At 36.4% G+C, this 25,082-nt stretch overlaps 1 protein-coding gene and 2 long non-coding RNA genes across 3 annotated transcripts; 1 reads left to right on the forward strand and 2 right to left on the reverse strand.

Moving 5' to 3' along the window:
* Window positions 1–1,058: 1,058 nt before the first annotated feature.
* On the reverse strand, window positions 1,059–5,806 carry LOC135197587 (uncharacterized). Its single transcript, XR_010310617.1, has 3 exons — window positions 5,731–5,806; window positions 4,925–5,121; window positions 1,059–1,229 (listed from the first exon to the last, which is right to left on the reverse strand). It is a non-coding gene; the product is annotated as an uncharacterized LOC135197587 (long non-coding RNA).
* Window positions 5,807–9,216: 3,410 nt separating this feature from the next.
* LOC135197588 (uncharacterized) lies at window positions 9,217–10,888 on the forward strand. Its single transcript, XR_010310618.1, has 3 exons — window positions 9,217–9,313; window positions 10,203–10,408; window positions 10,691–10,888. It is a non-coding gene; the product is annotated as an uncharacterized LOC135197588 (long non-coding RNA).
* Window positions 10,889–15,811: 4,923 nt separating this feature from the next.
* LOC135197590 (keratin-associated protein 19-2-like) lies at window positions 15,812–18,399 on the reverse strand. Its single transcript, XM_064224627.1, has 3 exons — window positions 18,352–18,399; window positions 16,773–16,986; window positions 15,812–15,996 (listed from the first exon to the last, which is right to left on the reverse strand). Exons 1-3 carry the CDS (start codon window positions 18,364–18,366, stop codon window positions 15,983–15,985), a joined length of 243 nt encoding a protein of 80 aa, XP_064080697.1. The 5' UTR covers window positions 18,367–18,399; the 3' UTR covers window positions 15,812–15,982.
* Between the last annotated feature and the right edge of the window lie 6,683 nt (window positions 18,400–25,082).

The following is a 25,082-nucleotide window of genomic DNA, read 5'->3' on the forward strand; positions in this document are numbered from 1 at the left end:
ATGGTGTTTGTCTTTTCTAGGTAGTTGTATAGCCTTTCACTGATGATACCTGTTAGTAACTTCCACACTATTGGTAGGCAGATGATAGGCCTGTAGTTACTGGCTATATTTCCCTTACTCTTGTCTTTTTGTGCTAAGGATGTCCTTCCTGTGGTCATCCATTTGGGTGAATGGTGATTTGAGATACAATGCTGGAGTTGTTCTGCTATTATTATTATTATTATTATTATTATTATTATTATTATTATTATTATTATTATTATTATTATTATTATTATTATTATTAAGATTTAATGATCTAACCTAATTTAAGTTTACAGGAACTAATGTGATATTTGTAATATTTTCGTTACAAGTGAGTATACGTGTATGCGTGATTTGTACTTTTGCCAAATATACTGAATTTCGTTATGAATAATAGTTTATCTCGAGAGAAAAGGTTTTTAGAGTTGGATTGTTATTAATTTGAAAGCTATTATTATTATTATTATTATTATCATTATTATTATTATTATTATTATTATTATTATTATTATTATCATTATTATTATTATTATTATTATTTAGGTAGACAAAGCTGATGATTCCAAAATTTTTTTACTGCAAATAAATATGGGGACCAATAGTAATACGTTTTAAGTACGCGCTGCACTATACAGCATACGAAAGATAGTGATCATTATATCAGGAACTCTGTGCATTGCTTTTGTACTACCACATAGATTTCATTGTATTACTCGTCATTAGTTTAACCCGATGTTATATGATGGCCAATCGATTTTTGGATTTCCAAACCTCACTTTTCTGAAAATGACATTATATCTGGTATCAACGTCTGGAAATCTCTCTCTCTCTCTCTCCTCCTCTCCTCTCTCCATCGTCTCTCTCTCTCTCTCTCTCTCTCTCTCTCTCTCTCTCTATCTCCTCTCTCTCCTCTCTCCGACACACACACACACACACCAAATATACATATACACACTTATGCTCACACACAAACATACATGCAGAACAAATTGGAATGTATATTGTTGGAATATTAATGAAAAGGAAAGAGTAAATAATGACGAAAGTTTTATTCTTGTCGACTTTTATTTAGTACCCTTCTCCCCCTGGTAGTTCTTGGATGATGACATCAATTTTGGACCACGGTTTGGAAAGATCTAAGCTTATTTGCTTCTGATGTGATCAGAGTCCATTAACGAAGTGATAGGGGGTTACCCTTCTGTATTCTGTAATAAAGGAATTTTCTTTTAGGTGGTATTGAAAATATGGCATTTTTATTCATAATAATAATAATAATAATAATAATAATAATAATAATAATAATAATAATAATAATAATAATAATATAATAATAACAATAATAATAATAATAAAAAGGAAGAAATGGACAAGAGAAGAAAATAAGGAAATATGGAGATGCTACATCAAAAGCAACCCGACGGAGAGAGGATATAGAAGAAGATTGGTCAACATCTGGAACGAGAGGAATAACACCCCCCAAACAGAGCAGAGGCTGGCAGACCAAGTAAGGAACATAAAGAAAAAGAACTGGCTCTCCCCAACAGAAAGAGAAGAACTGGAAAGGGAAATGTCACACGACAACGAATTACACGAAGACGAACTGAGAGACGATGCCACAGAAGACGACAGGGAGGATGAGGTATCAAACGACACACGAAGAAACACCGACGAAGTAACAGAGAGGACGGAATGGGTAGAAAAGATTAGACAATGGATGGAGCCAGATACAGAGAGAACAAAGATCCCCTCCATGAAAGCCTACAACACCAAGAAATTAAGGGAGAAAACAAGTGAGGTCAATGAAATAATGGGCATAATACAGACCACCAGTATCACAGAAACAAATAACTTGACATATGCAGGAGCAAGATTAGTAGCAGAACTGATGGGAATTCGAACACCAACACCACCAGCACAACCAAACCAACAGAAACCAAAACAGCAACCTCCTTGGAAAAGGCGACTGGAAAAGCAAATCATGGTGATGAGATCTGACTTGAGTAAACTGAAAGAGATGGCAGAAAAAAGGCTAAGAAGCAAGAAAACAAGGGAGGAACTCAACGAGAAATACAAAGTACAAGAGAGGGGATTAAACAACACAATAGAAGATGTAAAACAGAGGCTTAAGGCCAAAGCACATAAGATCCAACGATACATGAACAGGAATAAGGGATACCAACAGAACAAACTATTCGGAACCAACCAGAAAAGACTATACAGCCAACTAAGGTGAAGACAACCACCCAGAAATTCCTGAAGCCGAACCAAGTAAGAGACTCTGGGAAAACATATGGAGCAATCCGGTATCACACAACAAACATGCAACATGGCTCCAGGAAGTCAAGGAAGAAGAAACAGGGAGAATAAAACAAAGATTCACAGACATCACGACAGACACAGTCAGACACCAACTAAAGAAAATGCCAAACTGGAAAGCCCCAGGTCCCGATGAAGTCCATGGATACTGGCTCAAAAACTTCAAGGCCCTACACCCACGAATAGCAGAACAACTCCAGCATTGTATCTCAAATCACCAAGCACCCAAATGGATGACCACAGGAAGAACATCCTTAGTACAAAAAGACAAGAGTAAGGGAAATATAGCCAGTAACTACAGGCCTATCACCTGCCTACCAATAATGTGGAAGTTACTAACAGGTATCATCAGTGAAAGGCTATACAACTACCTAGAGGAAACAAACAAACACCGTCCCCAACCAACAGAAAGGCTGCAGAAGGAAGTGTAGGGGCACAAAAGACCAGCTCCTGATAGACAAAATGGTAATGAAGAACAGTAGGAGAAGGAAAACCAACCTAAGCATGGCATGGATAGACTATAAGAAAGCCTTCGACATGATACCACACACATGGCTAATAGAATGCCTGAAAATATATGGGGCAGAGGAAAATACCATCAGCTTCCTCAAAAATACAATGCGCAACTGGAATACAATACTTACAAGCTCTGGAATAAGACTAGCAGAGGTTAATATCAGGAGAGGGATCTTCCAGGGCGACTCACTGTCCCCACTACTCTTCGTAGTAGCCATGATTCCCATGACAAAAGTACTACAGAAGATGGATGCCGGGTACCAACTCAAGAAAAGAGGCAACAGAATCAACCATCTGATGTTCATGGACGACATCAAGCTGTATGGTAAGAGCATCAAGGAAATAGATACCCTAATCCAGACTGTAAGGATTGTATCTGAGGACATCAGGATGGAGTTTGGAATAGAAAAATGCGCCTTAGTCAACATACAAAAAGGCAAAGTAACGAGAACTGAAGGGATAAAGCTACCAGATGGGAGCAACATCAAACACATAGATGAGACAGGATACAAATACCTGGGAGTAATGGAAGGAGGAGATATAAAACACCAAGAGATGAAGGACACGATCAGGAAAGAATATATGCAGAGACTCAAGGCGATACTCAAGTCAAAACTCAACGCGGAAATATGATAAAAGCCATAAACACATGGCAGTGCCAGTAATCAGATACAGCGCAGGAATAGTGGAATGGACGAAGGCAGAACTCCGCAGCATAGATCAGAAAACCAGGAAACATATGACAATACACAAAGCACTACACCCAAGAGCAAATACAGACAGACTATACATAACACGAAAGGAAGGAGGGAGAGGACTACTAAGTATAGAGGACTGCGTCAACATCGAAAACAGAGCACTGGGGCAATATCTGAAAACCAGTGAAGACGAGTGGCTAAAGAGTGCATGGGAAGAAGGACTAATAAAAGCAGACGAAGACCCAGAAATATACAGAGACAGGAGAAAGACAGAAAGAACAGAGGACTGGCACAACAAACCAATGCATGGACAATACATGAGACAGACTAAAGAACTAGCCAGCGATGACAATTGGCAATGGCTACAGAGGGGAGAGCTAAAGAAGGAAACTGAAGGAATGATAACAGCGGCACAAGATCAGGCCCTAAGAACCAGATATGTTCAAAGTACGATAGACGGAAATAACATCTCTCCCATATGTAGGAAGTGCAATACGAAAAGTGAAACCATAAACCACATAGCAAGTGAATGCCCGGCACTTGCACAGAACCAGTACAAAAAGAGGCATGATTCAGTAGCAAAAGCCCTCCACTGGAGCCTGTGCAAGAAACATCACCTACCTTGCAGTAATAAGTGGTACGAGCACCAACCTGAAGGAGTGATAGAAAACGATCAGGCAAAGATCCTCTGGGACTATGGTATCAGAACGGATAGGGTGATACGTGCAAACAGACCAGACGTGACGTTGATTGACAAGGTCAAGAAGAAAGTATCACTCATTGATGTCGCAATACCATGGGACACCAGAGTTGAAGAGAAAGAGAGGGAAAAATTGGATAAGTATCAAGATCTGAAAATAGAAATAAGAAGGATATGGGATATGCCAGTGGAAATCGTACCCATAATCATAGGAGCACTAGGCACGATCCCAAGATCCCTGAAAAGGAATCTAGAAAAACTAGAGGCTGAAGTAGCTCCGGGCCTCATGCAGAAGAGTGTGATCCTAGAAACGGCACACATAGTAAGAAGAGTGATGGACTCCTAAGGAGGCAGGATGCAACCCGGAACCCCACACTATAAATACCACCCAGTCGAATTGGAGGACTGTGATAGAGCAAAAAAAATAATAATAATAATAACAATAATAATAAATTTATCTCGGGATTTAAGTACAGTTGGGAAGTTGATGCAGTTATAGAAATTTGTTTTGGGAATAATAAAAGCCAAAGCAGTTAATTATAAAAGTGATGTCGCTTACAATAGAAATAACTGAGATATATCCGATAAAATTAATAAAAATGAATGAAAGTGATGTAGACTGAACACATTTTTTGGGAATGCCACTGGATAGAAGATCTGTTATACTAACCTCTAACCCAAGACTGGAACGAATGGAGGTCGGGAACCATCTCCTCCTCCATAACCACCTCCGCCTCCTCCACCACCTCCTCCATAGCCTCCTCCATAACCTCCTCCATAGCCTCCCCCATAGCCAAAGCCTCCAAAGAATCCTGGATGGGCTTCTGTCGTGGCTAGAAGGACCAAAGCCACGAAGGCGATCATTATCTGGAAGGAGAATTGGCTCTTGAGAGAGTTGTGGAAATTGGTCCACGGGAAAGTTCAAGAAGCTGGACAGCTAAGAGGGGGGGGGGGAGACTTACAAAGGTAAATGATTATGATGATGACAAAAAGGCAGAGAACATTTGATCTGGAGGATGATGGCACACCGCAAAGATATGTAGGTGATAGTTAAAGGGTCACTATGGTGGAACGCTGATACATATCACCTTGGGGATAATTATACAAATACTGTAAATCCTATATATATATATATATATATATATATATATATATATATATATATATATATATATATATATATATATATATATATATATATATATATATATATATATATATATATATATATATATATATATACACGTAGCACTGACTTCTAGGCAAGTGAAAACCACAATAGGAATTCTGTGTACTTTTAACTCTAAACTTCTAAAGCACCCTAGATGCGAGTTCAAACCTGCTTGGGGACTGGAACTTATTTGGAAATTATTCTTTAATGTAATTCTTCATCATTATAATAACAAGCACACACACACATATATATGTTATATATGTATATATATAGTTATGTAATGGAGACCAGGGAGATCTTACGAGTTTAACAAACATCTTGTCAGTAGCGCTGAAGATTCCAACTGATGGTGCTCTATGGTAGAAGAGTCCCTTTTATACCGTGGCTGGAAGAGAGTGACCCCGTTGACGTCAGACAATCTCTCTCTCTCTCTCTCTCTCTCTCTCTCTCTCTCTCTCTCTCTCTCTCGATTTGAAAGAGAAACTTTTTCATTATGGTATAGAAGGTCACTCAACCTTCACCAACTATTTCACAATGATGTGTTAGTTTATCCTTCCAAGTGTATGTATTGCAATACTTCCTATTTATGACGCCATGATGTCACATTATTTTATATATATATATATATATATATATATATATATATATATATATAAGATCAGATGATAGATAGATAAATATACACTTTCTTGGTCTGCTAAACGAGGTTGTACGAGGAGAGGTATAATCCTTGTGATTTATGTGGCGGATATGAGTAATGCTTGGTAAAGCTCTTTTAATTCTAGTCTACTAAATCATTGATTTAACTAGTCCACTGCTTACGGAAAATACTGCCATATACAAATTGCTAATCCCTTCGTCGCTAAATGACTCAGCAAGATATTTACAAACCCAATGAGTCTATGGAATTTATATAGTCTGCATAGCCTTATCACCCCTTAGCCTACGTATGTACTTTTTTTCCAAGTCCTGATAGGGTACATGGGATCATGCTCTCAGTATAAGAAATGTCACTACTTTCCACTTCCATTGTATGTTTTGAGCTCTTCAGTTTTATGATATGGTACTAGGGTACGTTGGTAAGAAGCTGGCAAACATGGGAAACTTTCAGAATCTATCGTAGAAAGGCTGGGCAAGTGAAGAGTTTCATAGGTGGTGACGTTAATTTCCGGTCAGAGTGCGAGGTAGTGTTCTGATGGCAATTATCCATTTGATAGACATTACATTTGTTATGAGTTTTGCTTGCTAGAGTTAGGGTTTCCCTCAGATATAGATGGTGCATCCTTAGTTTGTTAGCATTGACTACAGGTACTTTATTTCTTGTATTTCGGTGTGGTTGTACTATGCCTTAATGGGCCGATGCATGATCCTTTTAGCTTGGAGGTGAATATTGTATTCTGTAATGAGTGACTCCTGTATAGACTTTCCATGTTTGTATACCAATTGGGGATATGGGATAATCGACTGCATCTTCCATTGCTCCTTTAATTTGGTGTCCAAGTAAGGTGAACATTTCTGCTCAGGGGCTGTTGGTCTGAGAGAATGATTGGATTATTAGTAAAAGTACTATACAAGCCTAAAAGGATGTTGGCTCCCCTGTGTGTGAAGATTGCTAAGTGTACACCAGTTTCCTCAAAAGATCAACTTCACAACCCATTCTTCTTGTAAGGAGGAAGCCATCAACTTACAGAATTGTGGTTATATGTGATATTCCTTCCAGTTTTCATATGAAAATAATTTTTAATTAGTCCTGGTCCAATTCTTCTTCCTGTGTTCTCTTTGAAGGGTGGTGAAGTAGACTGTAGGTGCACTTCAAAGCTGGAAGCACCCGACATAGAGTACCCGAGTCTTGTAGAAGTTTTGTTTGTTCTTTGTGGTACCTATGCTGAGGATCCCGTTTTACTGCCACAATCCATTGATTCTTAGCCCATAATCGAGCTATTTATGATGTGTAAGGATCATCTTCATATTTTAAGGACCCTAGAATCTCTTTAGGAGATTAATTGGTTACTATTCAGCCACATGTCCTAGAATTTTCCGTTAAGAATAATGAGTGTCGCCAGCTTGCCTAGTCTTGTATATTTTTTTACTTAGAAATTGTTTATATTTACGATGCCATTTTAAAACGTTTGCAGTTGCAAAGTCAAACTTAAGACATTTGGAGGTTCACATAAACTATACTTTCACAGCCACATGACTATACTCTGTTTTTTTTCATCTGTCCATCCGCCTGTGGTGTTTTTGTATGGTAACACTGCGTCCCGGGCTTTAGAGAACTACGCTATTTGTAAGTTTTAGGTAAATAAAAGGATATCTTGGTGTACATTTGCAACTGAAAAGTGTTTTAATAATTTACTGTGTGCGAATTACACCGTTAATATTCGAAATAGGATATTATTATAATCGTTGAATTTAAGCTGAATGTAACTATCTAAAGCCCGGGACGCAGTGTTACCATACAAAAACACCACAGGCGGATGGACAGATGAAAAAAAACAGAGTATAGTTTCAGATGGAAAATAAATTATTCAAGCAACAAGCACCTCAGTATTTCTGGTCTATAAAATTTGTACTTATAGAACGCTACGATATTCTTGTACTTACATGAATTCCATATTTCTCTATGAAAACTGTTGTTTCACAGAATTACTTAAAAAGTGGATAAAATAAAGACGTTAGGAAAGTTTTGTAATTGATTTTCCTTCGTAAGCCGATTTCGTATGCATTTGTAAATTAGATTCATAATTCCCTCAGAACTCCCGAAGTAGTTGCTTCATGAGTGCTTTACTTCTTACGAAAAGCTAATTTTTCTGAACAAAATAGCAACTCGTAAGAACTTATTGAGTGATATAATACCACAGACTGCTACATCACCACTTGTGCTTTTACTCATGTTTCATCATCGTTGGCATCAGTTTCAAGATTCTCTATCAAAAGAAATGCTACGTAATGCTCATGTGAAATCTCTGCCTTTACATATCTCCAAATGCTTCAATGCTTTTTTTTTTTTTTTTGCTTTTGCTCTTTGTTTGCAACACGGTCATCAGCTGCTTCATCAGGTATACTCACAGACACACACATATATACATATACATACATACATACATACATACATATATATGTGTATATATATATATATATGTATGTATGTATATTATAAATATATATATAATATATATATATATATATAATATATATATATATATTAATATATGTATATATGCTTATCACTTAGATTGCAGTGACTTCATAAATAAGCGAATCCCACAGGAAAAATGATATCATTTCCTGTGGGATTCGTTATATATATATATAATATATATATATATATAATATATATATATATATATATATATCTATATATATATATGCACACAAATACGGAAAGAGAGTTACAGAATTAGATGTTAACTGTGCAAGCTAAATAGTAATGAAAAATTAGGGAATTGAAAACGAGACTGCACAATAAAAATGCAATTGCACCATTAACCCATAGTAAGTTCAAATACTCTTACTGGTACTTTTCATAATAATAATAATAATAATAATAATAATAATAATAATAATAATAATATTAATAGTAATAATAATAGTCATATTCATGGTCACAGAAATCCAATCGTTGTCTGCACCTGAACCCATTAGTTTGGGACCAGTTAAGCTAAATTCTCATTCTATTGGATGGAAGTTTACTTTCCATTTTTCTTCGAAAATGACCATTCGATTCGAAGATTCCGCAATATCTTTTTATAAATTGCCGTTGCCCATTGCGAGGACTGACGTCATCATTTGAGGACGCCGTCGGTATAAATAGGAGTCCGCAAAAAGAGGCAGTCATCAGTTGGGTTCACTTCTCTGACTCGTCACGTCATGTTTGCCAAGCTTGTGAGTTTCATTATAGCTTGATTTTTTTTATATATTTCTTTTTCTGGTTATAAGAATTATCTGTTGCTTTGATCATTCCAGCTTTACTTCATGTTTTATTTCCTGCATTATATATATATATATATATATATATATATATATATATATATATAATATAATATTTCATTAATATATAATATATATGTTCATATATATATATGTCATATATATTATATAGTCATATATTATATATATGGATATATAATATATGTCATATATACAATATATATATGTCATATATATATATGTCATCATATATATATATAATAATATATATATCATATATATATATATATATATATATTATAAATGTTCCGTTATAACAGAATTCCATCTAATAAAAGGAGCCCATAAAAACACCAAAATGTAGAGAGAAATACTATATTTCAGAGACTCGTCTCCCTCTTCAGGTAGATGCAGAGGGAGACAGCAGTCTCTGAAATATATTATTTCTCTCTCTGTATTTTGGTGTTTTTATGGGCTTCTTTTAATTAGATATATATATAAATATATAAATATATATATATATATATATATATATATATATATATATATATATATATTATTGTTAGTCGTGAGCAGATTCTTCAAGTTCAATTATCTTCCGAATGTCATGAAGGTTAACCAAATATTCCCGTGACATACGCTATCCATTATTCTATCTATTTTGATAGAATAATGGATAATGGATACATTCTCTTAAATATAATTATTTTATTCTGTAATACTGTGACCAAAGATAATTTTTTCCAAATTGAAATTTCCCATATCTCAATATATAGCGATCAGTTTTCTGAAAAAAAAAAAAATAAATAAATATAAGATGGTGATCTCCGAACTTCTTTACTAGATAATGGTGGCCATGTTGGCCCTTGTGGTGCTGGCCGTAGCCGAGGCTCATCCTGGATTCTTTGGAGGAGGAGGCTATGGAGGAGGAGGCTTCGGTTATGGTGGTGGCTATGGTGGTTATGGAGGAGGAGGAAGCGGTGGCGGTGGTGGTGGATATGGAGGTGGTGGATCCAGACCTCCTTTCGTCCCAGTTTTGGGTTAAATCAGGTTCGTATTTCGTAAAGCCACAAGACCGATTCATTTTTTTTGTTATAATTCCAAAATAGAGATGTCTTTTCTTCTTCAGTAGCATCGATACTAAATATATTTTGAATTCAACTGGGATCCTCGAAATTGTGGTTTGTATCTCTACATGAGTTTTGCAAATTTTCCATCGCAATGAACAATAATTCTTCATTTATAATTTCTCTCTGTGTTTTTGTGATTTTCAATGTAGTTTCTAGCAAAATCTTTGTTGCTCAGCTCATTTAGAATTTCATTTGTTTTCAGGGTAGGAGTTGAAAAGCAGCATTAGCGCCTACTGACAGGAATACTGTATCCAGTCATACAGTATTTTCGACTTGTTAGCATTTTTGGGTACTTTGATTAATATTGACCATTTTTTCATGTTTAGATTCATTTTGTGAACTTTATGTTATTGCAAAATTGACTTTGTACGTGAATGATTAAAAAATTTAGAATATAAAAGCAGATGTTTCACTTCATTATGGTCCTCCGAGCTTAGTTTTAGAGGCCCTCCTATCAGCCCTCATTTGGTCGTCAACCAGATATACCCACTGTATTTGTCTGTTTATGCTCAGTACATGTTAATTCAACCGATATCTCGAGGATAAGGAAGATGGCTACGACGAAAGTTGACTCCAGAATACAACCTGACCAGAGTGGAAACTTCCATGACGCATTTGACTCGTTCTCAAACTGATTTTTGAGAATTTCTTGAGGAGATTTGTAAGCCCGAATGAGACATGGTCTCATCACCGTTTACCTGAGGAAAAGACCCAAAGCAATCAGTTGAGACGCTGTAGGCCTCCACTGCCAATAAATTTTAGCAAGGTGTCTTTTGCCAGGGTGATGACTACTTCGTTTGGAATTCCGAAATTCTCTTCATAATGTAACACTTGGAAAAAATATTAGGCCATTCAGGTAGGGTGTTTTGTATCCGAATTACGAAATTTTAGAAATGCAGTCACGATGAAGTGCAGACAAAATTTGTTAGCAGGCATGCTGTTGCTCCAAGACAGCGCAGTGTACATACCACAGGTTTGTTTGTTTATTTGTATGGTGTTTTTACGTTGCATGGAACCAGTGGTTATTCAGCAACAGGACCAACGGCGTTATGAACTTCCACCACCAGAAATACACATCTCTCACCTCTCAGTGGAATGCCCGAGAATCGAACTCGTGGCCATCGAGGTGGCACGCCAACACCATACCGACCACGCCACTGAGGCGATCATACCACCGGTGGCAATAGCTTTGAATTGTTGCTTCATGTCCCTTATTCAGCTAACTAGGCCATGTTTAACTTCTACCTGGATATAACTCTAGTCCCTCCCTTATGGTCATTATTTTGGGAGCAATGACGTCACCCATTCCATAGTGGTGTATCTAGGCGCCCCTGTTTGCGAAACGGATAGCAGTGCGGGGACGTCACGAATCAAGCATAGTGAAGCTGAAGGAGATTAAGGTGGAAATAATTGAACAACTGCCCTTCTCTTATCATATTCTTGGGTGAGGTCATATAATTCCTGGATGACCTTCGTAGACGTGTTTTTTTTTATTATCTATTTATTTTTTAGCTGGCTGGTCTAAAGGGTCACAAGCTGAACCATTTCTTCCATTTATTCCAGTCTCTCTCCACCCTGAGCAATAAAGTTCTTCCACAAAATTGTGCAATGCCATTTTTTCTACTGGGGAAGGTAGGCACTTTCCACTGGAGGAAGGGAGACATGAGTAGAGTGAAAGGTGAAGTGTAGAGTGGAAGGTGTAGTATAGAGTGAAAGGTGTAGTGTAGTGTGAAAGATGTAGTATAATCAGTGTTGTCAGACTGATATAGAAAGAAGGATTTATAAAACATAGATCAAACGATCAAGTGTAGTTGTAAGGTAGAGAAGAGGGCTATACCCAGAAAAGTCTTATAACTCTTGGTGGTAGTGTTTAATGGGGTGGAGGTGTCTGACAATCCTCTTAGCCTTCTTCCATGGAAGTATGTCTTTTGTATCCATTTGAGGTATTATTTCGTTGCTATAAAATTTATTGTAGAAAACTTGCCATCTTTTTTCTCTGGTACTGGAATTCATGCGGCCGTTGTTCCTTTTGAATTGAAGGAAATAGCCATTCTTCCTCTTAGGGCACCAGGAAGCTCTTGTCAGGATATTACCAATAATATATATACTTTGTGGAAATAATCACTGATTCTTTTCTTATATACCCAAGCATTAGCAGTCATTCTTTTTTTTACCTAATGCCTGTTTACACGTGGAATAGGCACCTTGTTCGCCCACCCAAGCTCAGCCCTCCTCAACTGGAACACACAGTGGAAATACCCACTGTTTATACTACTGTGCATTTCAGGGCCGTGTCTAATCGATTTTCTTCGGTAAAATATTACCAAAGTATCTGGTATGGATCGTATTATGGAAATAGCTATATGTAACCACGGCCTAATTGACAAAAATATGCAGTAATGTATAATGTGGATAATTAAGGCACTTATCAGAGTAAATCAAAGAAATGTAAGGGGAAACTTAGCTAAATTTAGTAGGCTACCAGAGAGAGGCTAGTTGTGACGTAAACTATGACATCAGACGTAATAGCAGGTTTCCCAGTAGTGTAAATCCCAGATATTTAACACTCTTTTAAAAGAAAGGCTAGGCAAAACACTGTTGAGAATGACGATAATATTATGGTTTCCACTAGTGATACCACGGTAATGAATAAGAATTTGGTATATATACATATGACAATATTATAGTAAGGGGATTTGGTAAATATACATATGGCAATATCACTATTTTCATTTTACAATTTTATTGATTATAGGAATACATAGTAGTTATAACACTATTTATGTTTACCTTTTCACTATCAGCTATAGAGAACTTTTGGAATTGGTGAAATACAATCATATTGAAACGAAAATGCGATCATTTAGAGGTGGTTGGTAGAATATGTTGCCCTAATGTACTACCTAGTAACCTTACATAATAGTAAACATCGCCGACAACAGGGCGAGGGCAGCCGATCGTCATTGGTCAAAGCCAGGGTATACGTGACTGCTGCTTCACCTATGACAAGCCTAGCAAATTGTCCTCATGACTTCAAGACTGCTTTCGTGTTTTTTTTGCAATATGCAACAAAGAAAGAATCCTATGCGTCATATGCTAATTATTAACGGGTAAGTGGTTAATAAGTCGATACACAAACACCAGACGATTTAGACAAGAGGAAAAAGGTAACCTTATAGGGATTATACTAGAATGACGAGTATGAAAAAGAGATATACACAAATATTTTGTTTATATCAAGGTATTTCTAACTTTTCAGATCAAGAATAAACAATTGCCGAATTTGCTTGATTAATAAACTATTTCACTGATTAGCTGCAACGACCATTTTTAATAACTTGCCTATGCAACTGACCTCCACACTCACACAAACACACACACACACACACGCACACCCACATACATACATTATATATATATATATATATATATATATATATGTATATATATATACTATAAATTTCATTTATGCATTATGTGTATATGCATTTATGTATATATGTATGTATACGGCATATGTATTTATATATGTTCTATCACCCTCTTCCCTGATGTCGAAGTATGAATAATAACAAATATGATGATGATTATAATATTATTAACAAGAATAATGATAATAACAGTAATGAATATTAATGTAATTATTATCTATATGATTAATAATATCATTATCAACACTTTATCCTAGAAACTGTGGGGTAACAATGGTTTTCACAGGAACCGTTCAAGACTTCAACAGAAACGTGGAATGCGCCATGGAACTGTATTACAAAATTAATATTCTCATGTAATCCCCATTCCTTAATTGTACTCTATTTGGGAGTTTGAATGTGTGAAACAATTAAAGAATTCCATATACTACTGACACTACTATTACCAACATCTGAGTCTTCATTCATAAAGTATATGGGCGGGTATCTAGCAACGTACGTCACTACAGTATCAATGAGTGGGAGGGTCTTTAGTAACGACGTTATCCTAGCCTCTATGTACGAGCACGCTAGATTTAGCTAAGTTTCCCTTTAAATTTCTTTGATTTACTCTGACAAGTGTCTTAATGATCGAAATTAGACATCACTGTATACTTTTGCCAACTAGGCTGTGGCTTAAAATAGCTATTTCCAAAATACGATCCATATCCGATGTTTTGGTGAGATTTTATCGACGAAAATCAATTAGACACGACCCTGAAATGCACAGTAGTATCCACCCCATGCTTTTGACTTCATGGCTCTGACGAGGTGAATGTAGAGCAGCCAAGCTTGGTAGAGCTATTTGAATAGAACTGTTTCAGATGATTGATGTGGGTAAGACTTTTGAGGCTATTTATCACGGCTTAGTAGAACTAGTCTTTAATGTTACGCAGACATACCATCACCTTAGTTAAAGACTAATGCTATAAGAAAGTGAAAATTCTTTTTATGTAACTATATTAGCAACAAGTGAGTCTGAAGGTTTTATGATCATGAACTGGCTTTCGTTTATATCAAATGATGTTCAGGGCGTCTATAAGTTACAAACAGCCTTTTGTTTCGGTACTTATTCTTTGAACGAAACATTTGTCCATGATTAACTGCTTTACATTGCTGCGTGTATATTTGGGCAACGGGTTCCAATGTGCACCTTATTAATACACAAAATCGGAAGCACTATTGAAAGGTAGATTGGCCTGTCACGATGGCGAAACCTCCAGTCCAATGAAGGGAGTAGCGCCTCAGTGGCGTTGTTGATATGGTGTTTGCGTCCCACCTCGGTGGTCGCGGGTTTGATTCCCGGCCATAACATTGAGGAGTGAGAGATGTGTATTTCTGGTGATAGAAGTTCACTCTCGACGTGGTTCGGAAGTCACGTAAAGCCGTTGGTCCCGTTGCTGAATAACCACTGGTTCCATGCAACGTAAAAACATCATACAAACAAAACAAACCAATGAAGGGAGTTTCAAGAATTCTTTGGGAGATTCTGGCCAGGGACCGAAGGTCAAGTAAGCATAATCTGGAGTCAACCTAGGTCTTAGAATTTTCGTTGGTTCTTAAACTGAATAAATGGTTGAGGCAAGTTCATTTTAGTTACTTCCTTATCGTGGCAATGAAAATTTTGCAATTACTGCAAGATTAGTGAATATTCATTACCCTGGTAATTTCCAGGCTAAGTCCAGACTCTTTTTACTCTGTCAGAGAGTTTTTTGGTGTACAGTATTCATCTTAATAATCCTGTATGATAAATTAACTTCCCATACCTACTATTACGTAATTGCATTAGCTTGTTATTCACAAAAATATTTAAGAATCAAACGACGCCGTAAACTTGAAAGAAAGTTATGGGGTTTAGTTTAAAAGTTTATTGTAGTGAAATTTAATTTTTTACAATTCTGTTTAGACATGTAGGACAAGATTTTTCGTAGAGGCTGAGCACCTAGACTTTGGTCTATGGAAGACATAATTACTTATGATCAATTGCACGTGGTCATCGCGAATGCCTGCTGTTGCTCCGTTCCTTATCTTCCGTAACCTGAAGAAAAAGATATTGCTATTAATTTTCTTTGTTCATTACTTCCATAAATATATACAAACGTATATATTGCTGTAAATTGACGGAAATAATCAGTCAGTCAAATCTTACAAGAGTCTCCTTTCAGCACACTTTTAGCGCATGCGCACATTTAGGCATGGGGTAAACGAGCCACTCTGAAGCGCCACAGAGTGGCGTCGGCGTGTGGCTCTGTGGGAAGTGACTGTGGCGAGCTGTCGCTGATCCCCGCCACAGGTTATAAACAATGGAAACCTATGGGAAGCCACATCCCAGCCACACACCGACGTCACTCCTGGCTTAAAACATTGTTTTTGACTGGGATATATATTTCCGTCAGTTATGAACTATGCATGCACACTGCAAGTAAATAAATGGCATTGTTTGTTGATGGGTTATCCATTTCAGTAAATAATTAACTACGCATGCGCACTTTTAGGCGCATGTGCACAGTAAGTGTAATATATATGGGTCATTGCTTGTTGACTGAGACATCTATTGCAGCCAATAATTAACTAAGCATACGCAATTGTTGGTGCATGTACTCAGTAATTCAAATATATATGACAGTATTCATTGACTGAGGCGTTCATTCAAGTAGATAATTAACTAACGCATGCGCACTGTAAGTGTAATATGTATGACATTGTTTGTCGACAGGCATCCATTTCAACTAATAATTAAGTACTCATATATGACATTATTTGCTGACTGAGGCATCCATTTCAGTGAATGATTAACTACGTACGCGCACTTACCGTAACCCCCACCATACCCCCCGTAGGACACAGCCCCTCCTCCGTAGTGGGACCCCACGCTGCCTGCGTAACCGACGCCGTTGTAGCCCCCTCCGTATCCGGCGAAACCAAAGCCGTTGCCGTATCCTCCGAATCCACTGCCGACGTTTCCCAGGTAGCCAGGATGCGCCAAGGAAATTCCTACGAGGAGGAGCGACAGGATCGCGGCGATGATCTGAAGGGGAAAATGGATGTTGGTGGGCCGCCATGACTGCTAAATTAAGTCTAATCTCGGTAGCTGCTACCGAGTAAAGCATCTTTGAGAGAGAGAGAGAGAGAGAGAGAGAGAGAGAGAGAGAGAGAGAGAGAGTTGCAGTTACAAGGATTAGGATGTCTCAAAGCCTTATTAGGCCATCCCAGGAGACGTTATCATGTGCTCACTTATCTCTAGGAGCTGGTTTTACAATTCATTCACATTGTTCTAATGATTTTGTCTAGCTTTTTGAGCTCTTCCACACTGAGAGAGAGAGAGAGAGAGAGAGAGAGAGAGATGTCTGGCGTTGTGTTTTAACATAGTACATAAGAACAAAAAGCCAACACTGATCCTAGCCCAATCCGTAAACGAAAAATGATTCTCAATGTTGAATAAAATGAGAGAGAGAGAGAGAGAGAGAGAGAGAGAGAGAGAGAGAGAGAAAGTTACAAGGATTAGGATGTCTCAAAGACTTATTAGTCCATCCAGGGAGATATGTGCTCACTTATCTCTAGAGAGAGAGAGAGAGAGAGATAGATAGAGAGAGAGAGAGAGAGCGCTAGCCGTCTGGCGTTGTTTCTTAACATAATACATAACAGAAAGCAAACACTGATCCTAGTCCAATTCGTAAACGAAAAATGATTCTCAATGTTGAATAAAACGAAAGAGAGAGAGAGAGAGAGAGGAGAGAGAGAGAGAGAGAGAGAGAGAGAGAGACTTAGATTTATTGATTATTTTGACGAATGAAATACTGTGAAGGGGAAGGCTGAAATTGTTTCAAAGGTAAACATAAACAGATGGATTCTGTTTAAAATCTTTACTTACGAGTAATATCTGGAATATGAAACTCGTCGAATTAGAAAAATCAAGTAAATCAAGAAAATTTGGGCAATTTGATGAATGCGGGAAACGAAACGGTAAGGAAAATAAAGACATTGATTGAGACCTGTTTACTCTGTATACTTTTTAGAACCGAATATTTAATAAATTAAGCAGATGCTGAAGGGAGATGTTTGCGAAAATTGATGAATACGAAAAAACAAGCTGTAAGGAAATACGGACGAATTGAGACCGGTTTTGTCTTGTATAATTTTGAGAATAAAATAGATTTATTTGTAAACCCAGCTATATGGAGGATATTGTTTAAGAAATAACTGATCCTTCGAAGGTGTGATGAAGAATGATTTTATAAACGATAATTTACTTTAAAAAAAAAACTCTTGAAAAGTAAACAAAAGAATTTTGCATAAACAGCGTGAAAATTGTGTGACGTCTTGAAGGCTTGGGAAAAATAAACTTATATTTTTTTTATTAAATGATAACAACAGTATAAAACGACAAACTTACAGCTTGATGGAGCATGATGAAGACTTTGGAGAGACACCAATCGACTGAGTCTGGGTTGATTAGCGGTCCCTTATATACTCTCAGTGTTAAGAGACGATGGACTTTCTAATTTTTGGAACACCGTGAGAGAGTGAAAGCGATGTCACGTCTATTTTGCATATTTTTACTTGTCATTCTAAAACTGTGTCAACTTTGAAATTACTTATGCTTGGAAAGTATTCCGAGTAACCAAAGCCTACATACAAGTTTGAATACTCTTTAGTGTAAGATATCAGGTGTTAAAAAAATATCAAGTGTTAAAAAATATCAGGTGTTTAAAAAAATTTAATACCCTTTTCTAAGAAACAGGAGTTAAAAAAATGAACTAGTTAGAATGAACTATAACTATAAACTAGTTAGAATAGTTAGAATTTAGGCTACTTTTAACCCTCTGCATTAATCTCTCTCTCTCTCTCTCTCTCTCTCTCTCTCTCTCTCTGTTTTCTCTAGTATTGGGAGGCCTTTTTCGTGTACTGATTGAGACCGGATAAATGTTAACTTTCTGTTCTTATGTCTGTTAAGCAACAATTCAACGCCATCTCTCTCTCTCTCTCTCTCTCTCTCTTTCTCTCTCTCTCTCTCTCTCTCTCTCTCTCTCTCTCAGCGTTTTCCCTTCCGGCAAAATCATCGACTCTTACCGAAACCTCAGAAGAAAACGTCAAATGATACGCTCTGTTAAATGTTTGTAGAAATGCCCTTGTGTTGAAGAGCGTGTTGCTTTCGGAGTGCTTAAGCGGACAAGAGGCCGTGCTGGCACAAGGCCACCGGAATTTAACAACAACAAAAAGCCTTTAGAACGCAATGCATCGATTGTTTCGCCAGTGACTTGGAGGAATTCTGTCATTCTTTAACGGGAAATCGTTTTTGATTTTCCTGCAGGCTTTCTGGATTTTGTATAAAGAAATAAATTTGAAAAATAAGATCTCTTCAAAAATAATGAATGGATTCTTTGAGTAATGTCACAGTATTATCGTAAAGTTCACTTTTTAGTCTACTGTAAAAGAAAGCTATTGAGATGGCAATGTCTGTCCGTCTGCATTTTATCTGTCCGCCCTCAGATATTAACAACTACTGATGCTAGAAGGCTGTAAATTGATATGTTGATTATCCACCCCCTAATCATCATACATACCAAATTGCAGCTTTCTAGCCTCATTTGTTGTTATTATATTGAAGGTTAAAGTTATTCGTGATCATGCGGCTGGCAACACTATTGATCGTGGTTGAAAGTTTCATAGGCCGGGGCTCATACAGCACTATACGCTGTACAGAAAGTTTCTTTGGCGTATTTTACCCTTTTTTTTTTGGTAGTCTTTAATGCGTTAACGGTACAAATATGTTATCAAGGGTGCGCCGTTTTCAGTATAATTTCTAGTATTACTTTTGGTTTAAGAATCGGAAAGAATTTTATTTCACGAAAATAATGGAATAGGGCGGTCGAACGCACCATAACACCATGACCTAAAAAACATAATAATATTATTCTAACAGAACTTAATGATTGAAATGCAATACGGTTAGAGTTCGGTCCGGAAACCAACAAACATGCATTTTAGACGTTTAATACAATATCTGAATGTTAGGAGACGAAATTTAATTTTTTTGTGTTTCGAAAGCGATTTGAGAAATCAGTTACGCGTGCGCAAAGCTCGCACACATACACACACACACACACACGCATACTCGCGCGTTCAATTACACACAAACACACACACACACACGTACGCTCACTACGAATACACGTTGAGAAAGATACCTTTTATTTCGCAGTTTAGTGCTTTACAATCGAAGTGATTTAAAGCGTTTTGACCTACAAATTAAACTAAAAGAATCATGACTCAGTTTAACTGTATCATTATGGACTCACCATTCAAGCGATTGCAATCAGAGCCTGAAAGAAGGCGTCTTTATACCTTGGTGACTCAGTCGCATTCCTTTGAAAATGTGCGAAGTTTCTTCTTTGAACTCTCTCTCTCTCTCTCTCTCTCTCTCTCTCTCTCTCTCTCTCTCTCTCTCTCTCTCTCTCAGGGAATCTTTTGCTGTCGATTTAATCGGTTCCTCTAGATCTCTGAATTTTTGTTTTGAATAAATAGAACAAAACAGCTTATGTTTTCTTTAATAAAATACTTATAATTATCAGAGAGCTTTTGACAGTGCAGATTTTCGATTTTAATACTCAGAGTTTTAGTTTTCTTAATGAACAAAACAAAATGAATCTAATTTTCGTTTCTTAAGACGTGGCTTTTCTTTTATGAGCTCAACACAAAGATTTGAATTCTTTCCACGAGATGTCCTAATTTGTTTTTTTGTTTTGTTTTCTTTATGAGTGACCAGAACAAATCTTTTAGTTGAACTTTTTAACTTTTGGTATTCTTATTCCAAATGGGCTAAACGAAACGACTTGCATTTTCTCCATTAAATATTTGCTTTCCTTTTAGTTTTCTTTAAATGAAAACAATTGAGATGGCTATTTGTCTGTCCGCCCTCAGATCTCAAAAACTACTGAGGCTAGAGGGCTGCAGATTAGTATGTAAACCATCCAACCTCCAACCATCAAACATAGCAAATTGCAACCCTCTATTCTTGAAAATTTTTATTTTTATTTAAAGCTAAATTTGTCATGATCATGCGTCTGGCAACGCTATAGGACATGCCACCACCGGGCCATGGCTGAAAGTTTCGTGGGCCGCTGTTCAGAAAACTTTCATCGGTGCATTTTTAACTTGCAGAATACAAAACAATTTAGATTTTCCCCGTCAATGTCTAACTTTTAATTTTTTTCCCATATGCAAAACCAAGCGATCAACCCGTAAGCGCTTCAAGACTTGCGCCGAGATTTGTTTTGACGGAGGTCGGGCGTCGCTGGTTGCATTTCCTATGCATCGACTGTCATTCACCTTCTCCTCCCCCCCCCCCCCCCCCCCCTCCCCCCACCCTCCCCCTCAACACATCGTTTAAAGCGCCGTGATTCACCACTTGCACAACAGGTCTCGAATAGTCCTTCACCTGGATCTGTTCCATTATGTATAACGAAGTTGCTGAATTCATAAGGGAGTAGGTACCGGAGAAGAAGGAGCAATTTTACTTTCATGCCCCCGGTGCGCCAGAATTGTAAAACTGGGCATCTGGAAGTTGCCCAGGTCAATGGCTCGCCGGTTCCCACGGGTCAACAACAGCTGGGAACCTCGAGTGTTTGTTTACGTGCAAGAGAGTTTCCTTCATAACCAGACTGGAAGTCTGTAGTTGACGTCATAAGTTATTTTGCTCATTTGTTAGCCATTTTGGAAGTTTATAATTGACAAAATAATTTTTTTTTTACGTGTTAGCCAATTTGGAAGTTTATAGGTGACTTCATAAATTATTTTGTTTGCTTGTTAGCCAAATTGGAAGTTTATAGTTAACGTTATAAGTTTTTTGTTTACGTGTTAGCGGTTAGCCAATTTGAAAGTTTATCGTTGACTTTATAAGTTATTTTGTTTACTTGTTAGCCAAGTTGGAAGTTTATAGCTAAAGTCATAAGTTGTTTTGTTTACTACGTGTTATCAAATTTGGAAGTTTATAGTTGAAGTCATAAGTTATTTTGTTTGCGTGTTAGCCAGGCTGGAAGTTTATTGTTGACGTCAGAAGGTATTTTGCTTATAAATATATTTTTTTTTTTTTTATTTATGTTTTCATATCGCCTTAACTCCCGATTAAAATGTATCTAATTTGCTGCACTTTCACAGTAGTTAAGATCGTGCTCCTGAGTGAAAGTCACTCTTTACAGGTCTAAATTCGGTAAAGAGATAATGCTCGTTATGTCGAAAGTCTACTTATCAGTTATCTAGCAGAACAGCTGACTATACATAATCAAATACTGATGCCAGTGTTCTATTGCTGTTGGTTTTGGTATTCATTTTATAAAATTATTTTTAAATCACAACTTAGTAATGTGCATATAAACAGCATCACTTCTCCAAGTGACAATGAGTGTAACGTTGATGAATTTCCTTGACAAGCTTTGTTTCACTAGATCATCTTCATTATGGATCATCAGACCTTTGAATAAAAGGTTCAGTCATTTCCGCAGAAATTATTCTTAGTGAAATAATATTTTCAAGGATGCATCTTGACTGAACGATATACGTTTTTCATTCTAGTAAAGTTGTAAGTTGTAGTGCAATCAAACTTGACATGCTTGCGTTCGTCGTGCATTCTTTTACGTAAAGAGAGAGAGAGAGAGAATGGAAAAACAATCATGATAAGCAACAGACCCACTGGAGAGAGAGAGAGAGAGAGAGAGAGAGAGAGAGAGAGAGAGAGAGAGAGAGAGAGAGAGAGTGTGTGTTTTGCTACTACAATCAGCTGTTTGCTATTCTTTCTGGTTTTCTACTCCGATTATTATTAACTGCAGTATATTAGTCTAAGAGGCATCTGTATTATACACTGTATGAGACATGTATTACAAATGTTCAAAAGAATCTGTAGCAACTTTCTATTTTTTCCCCCTTCACATTCATTTTCAAAGCGTTTTAATTCCATGTTTGCCAAGAAAATTTATTGGTTTTACTTATCTATTACGTCCATTTGTATTAGAAAAAATTCAGTTATATATAGAAGCTTAGAACAAACAGAGTATTTGCCGTGAGGAATCGTGGATACAAGTGTTCTGTTCATTATGAGTATTACTCAAACTTGTTGATTTTTTGGGGGCAGTTTATTTTATTTGCCAGTATCTGAGATATTATCAACCTGGTGTGGGAGTTATTTCCGTAAAATGATCAGTTTATCGTGTTTACCAATCAGTATCTATTATTATATCTATTCTAGAGGCAAAAAGAGCACCTGTTGTACCAGTTTGATCTAATAACTTCAGGGCAGAAATGTGTTATAGCGAAACCTCCGGTTTCATTGATTAATTTTCCGAGCAAGTAACCTTATATATATATATATATATATATATATATATATATATATATATATATATATATATATATATATATATATATATATTATATCTATATATATATATATATATATATATATATAAGAGGTTACTTGCACGGAAAATTAACCAAGAAACCGGAGGTTTCGCTATAACACATTCCTGTCCGGAAGTTATTAAATCAAACTGACACAACAGGTGCTCTTTTGCCTCTAGAATAGATATAATAATACAAACTTTCATAAAGACGAGGACTCGTTTGTTTTTTTTGATATGACAACATTACCATCATTCTATAAATTTTAAAAACAGTCCAAGCAATAGGAATAATCTTAAATATACATATGTATATATTAAATATAATATATAATTATATTATATAGTTATAATATATATATATAATATATATATATTTATATATGATGATAGATAGATAGATAGATAGATAGATAGATTTACATGTATGTGAATATAGTCTATATATATAAGATTATTCATATTTCTTGGACTGTTTTGAAATTTATAGAATGATGGTAATGTTGTCTTATTTAAAAAAAACGAGTCCTCGTCTTTGTGAAAGTTTGGGGTTATTGACTACGAATTCTATTAATTAAGGACTTGAATTTTAAAGATGTTCAAATAGCCCCTTTAATATCATGCAGAGGTTTATCATTGGTGTGACCTTTTTTTGTGCTTTTTCCATTATTTCTCTTCGAATACCTTCCTAATTCCTAATTTCATTTTCACTTTCTATTGTCTGAAAGCAAGGCTTCAAATTTTATCCATGCAAACTCGAATTATCTGACTCTTTCAATATTTTTTTTATAAGGTCCTCTAGAAAATTACCCAAGCTAACCATTCATATAAAAAACCCTATACCGTATCTGAAAAGCCATTTTTTTGTATTCCCCTTTTGGTGGCCATATACGAGTAGATCGTTTCCTTCGTAGTAAGTGCGTGCGCGCAAGACCACAGATAGTGAAGCTTCACTTTGTAGTAATTGAACAATTTATGTAGTTCATATCAAATTCGTTCATCAAAATCCTTAATTTTCGGGAAACACTCCTCCCATCTTCAGTGGGTCTCAGTACGTAGCGTTCATTAAGTGTAATTTTATTTATAACAACACTAACGAAGAGTTTTATGATTTGCTGATAGTTTTTGTGTATGAATGTATGTACCTTATATAAATCTGCTGCTTATCATGATTGTTTTTCCATTCTCTCTCTCTCTCTCTCTCTCTCTCTCTCTCTCTCTCTCTCTCTCTCTCTCTCTCTCTCTCTCTCTCTCAAAAGCTTTATTCTCTGTGAAGCATTACTTACTTGGTGACGAGCTGTATAAATTTTTTACGTACAAATTTTATCACTTTCAATAATGATGAAATAATACTTTAGGTTATTTACTTGTTTTGAAGCCTTACTAAGCTCGATTTTTTTAAAACCTACGAATTGAATTAGTGCTATTGCTAATAAATCTAATTCCTCAGCTTATAGATCACAAAGAATCCATGGGAAATATACGAAATTAACGCTGAAATATCAAAGCTTGATACAAGTGCAGTTTAGTCACTACAACTATCTGCCCAAGTGCACCGCAGGATTTAGATAACAGTTAACTACAGATGCAGCGCGTAAAGCATTCATTTGTTTGAACAAAGCAACAGAAAATTGTTTCACAATTCTGTTTTACCCGGTTGTTGTGCAAGAGCAAACTTTATTATTAGGGACCTCAATTATAGATCAGTTGCCATGAAGACATTTAATATATT

The sequence above is a fragment of the Macrobrachium nipponense genome, chromosome 21, assembly GCF_015104395.2.
Source record: "Macrobrachium nipponense isolate FS-2020 chromosome 21, ASM1510439v2, whole genome shotgun sequence".
Lineage (NCBI taxonomy): Eukaryota > Metazoa > Arthropoda > Malacostraca > Decapoda > Palaemonidae > Macrobrachium > Macrobrachium nipponense.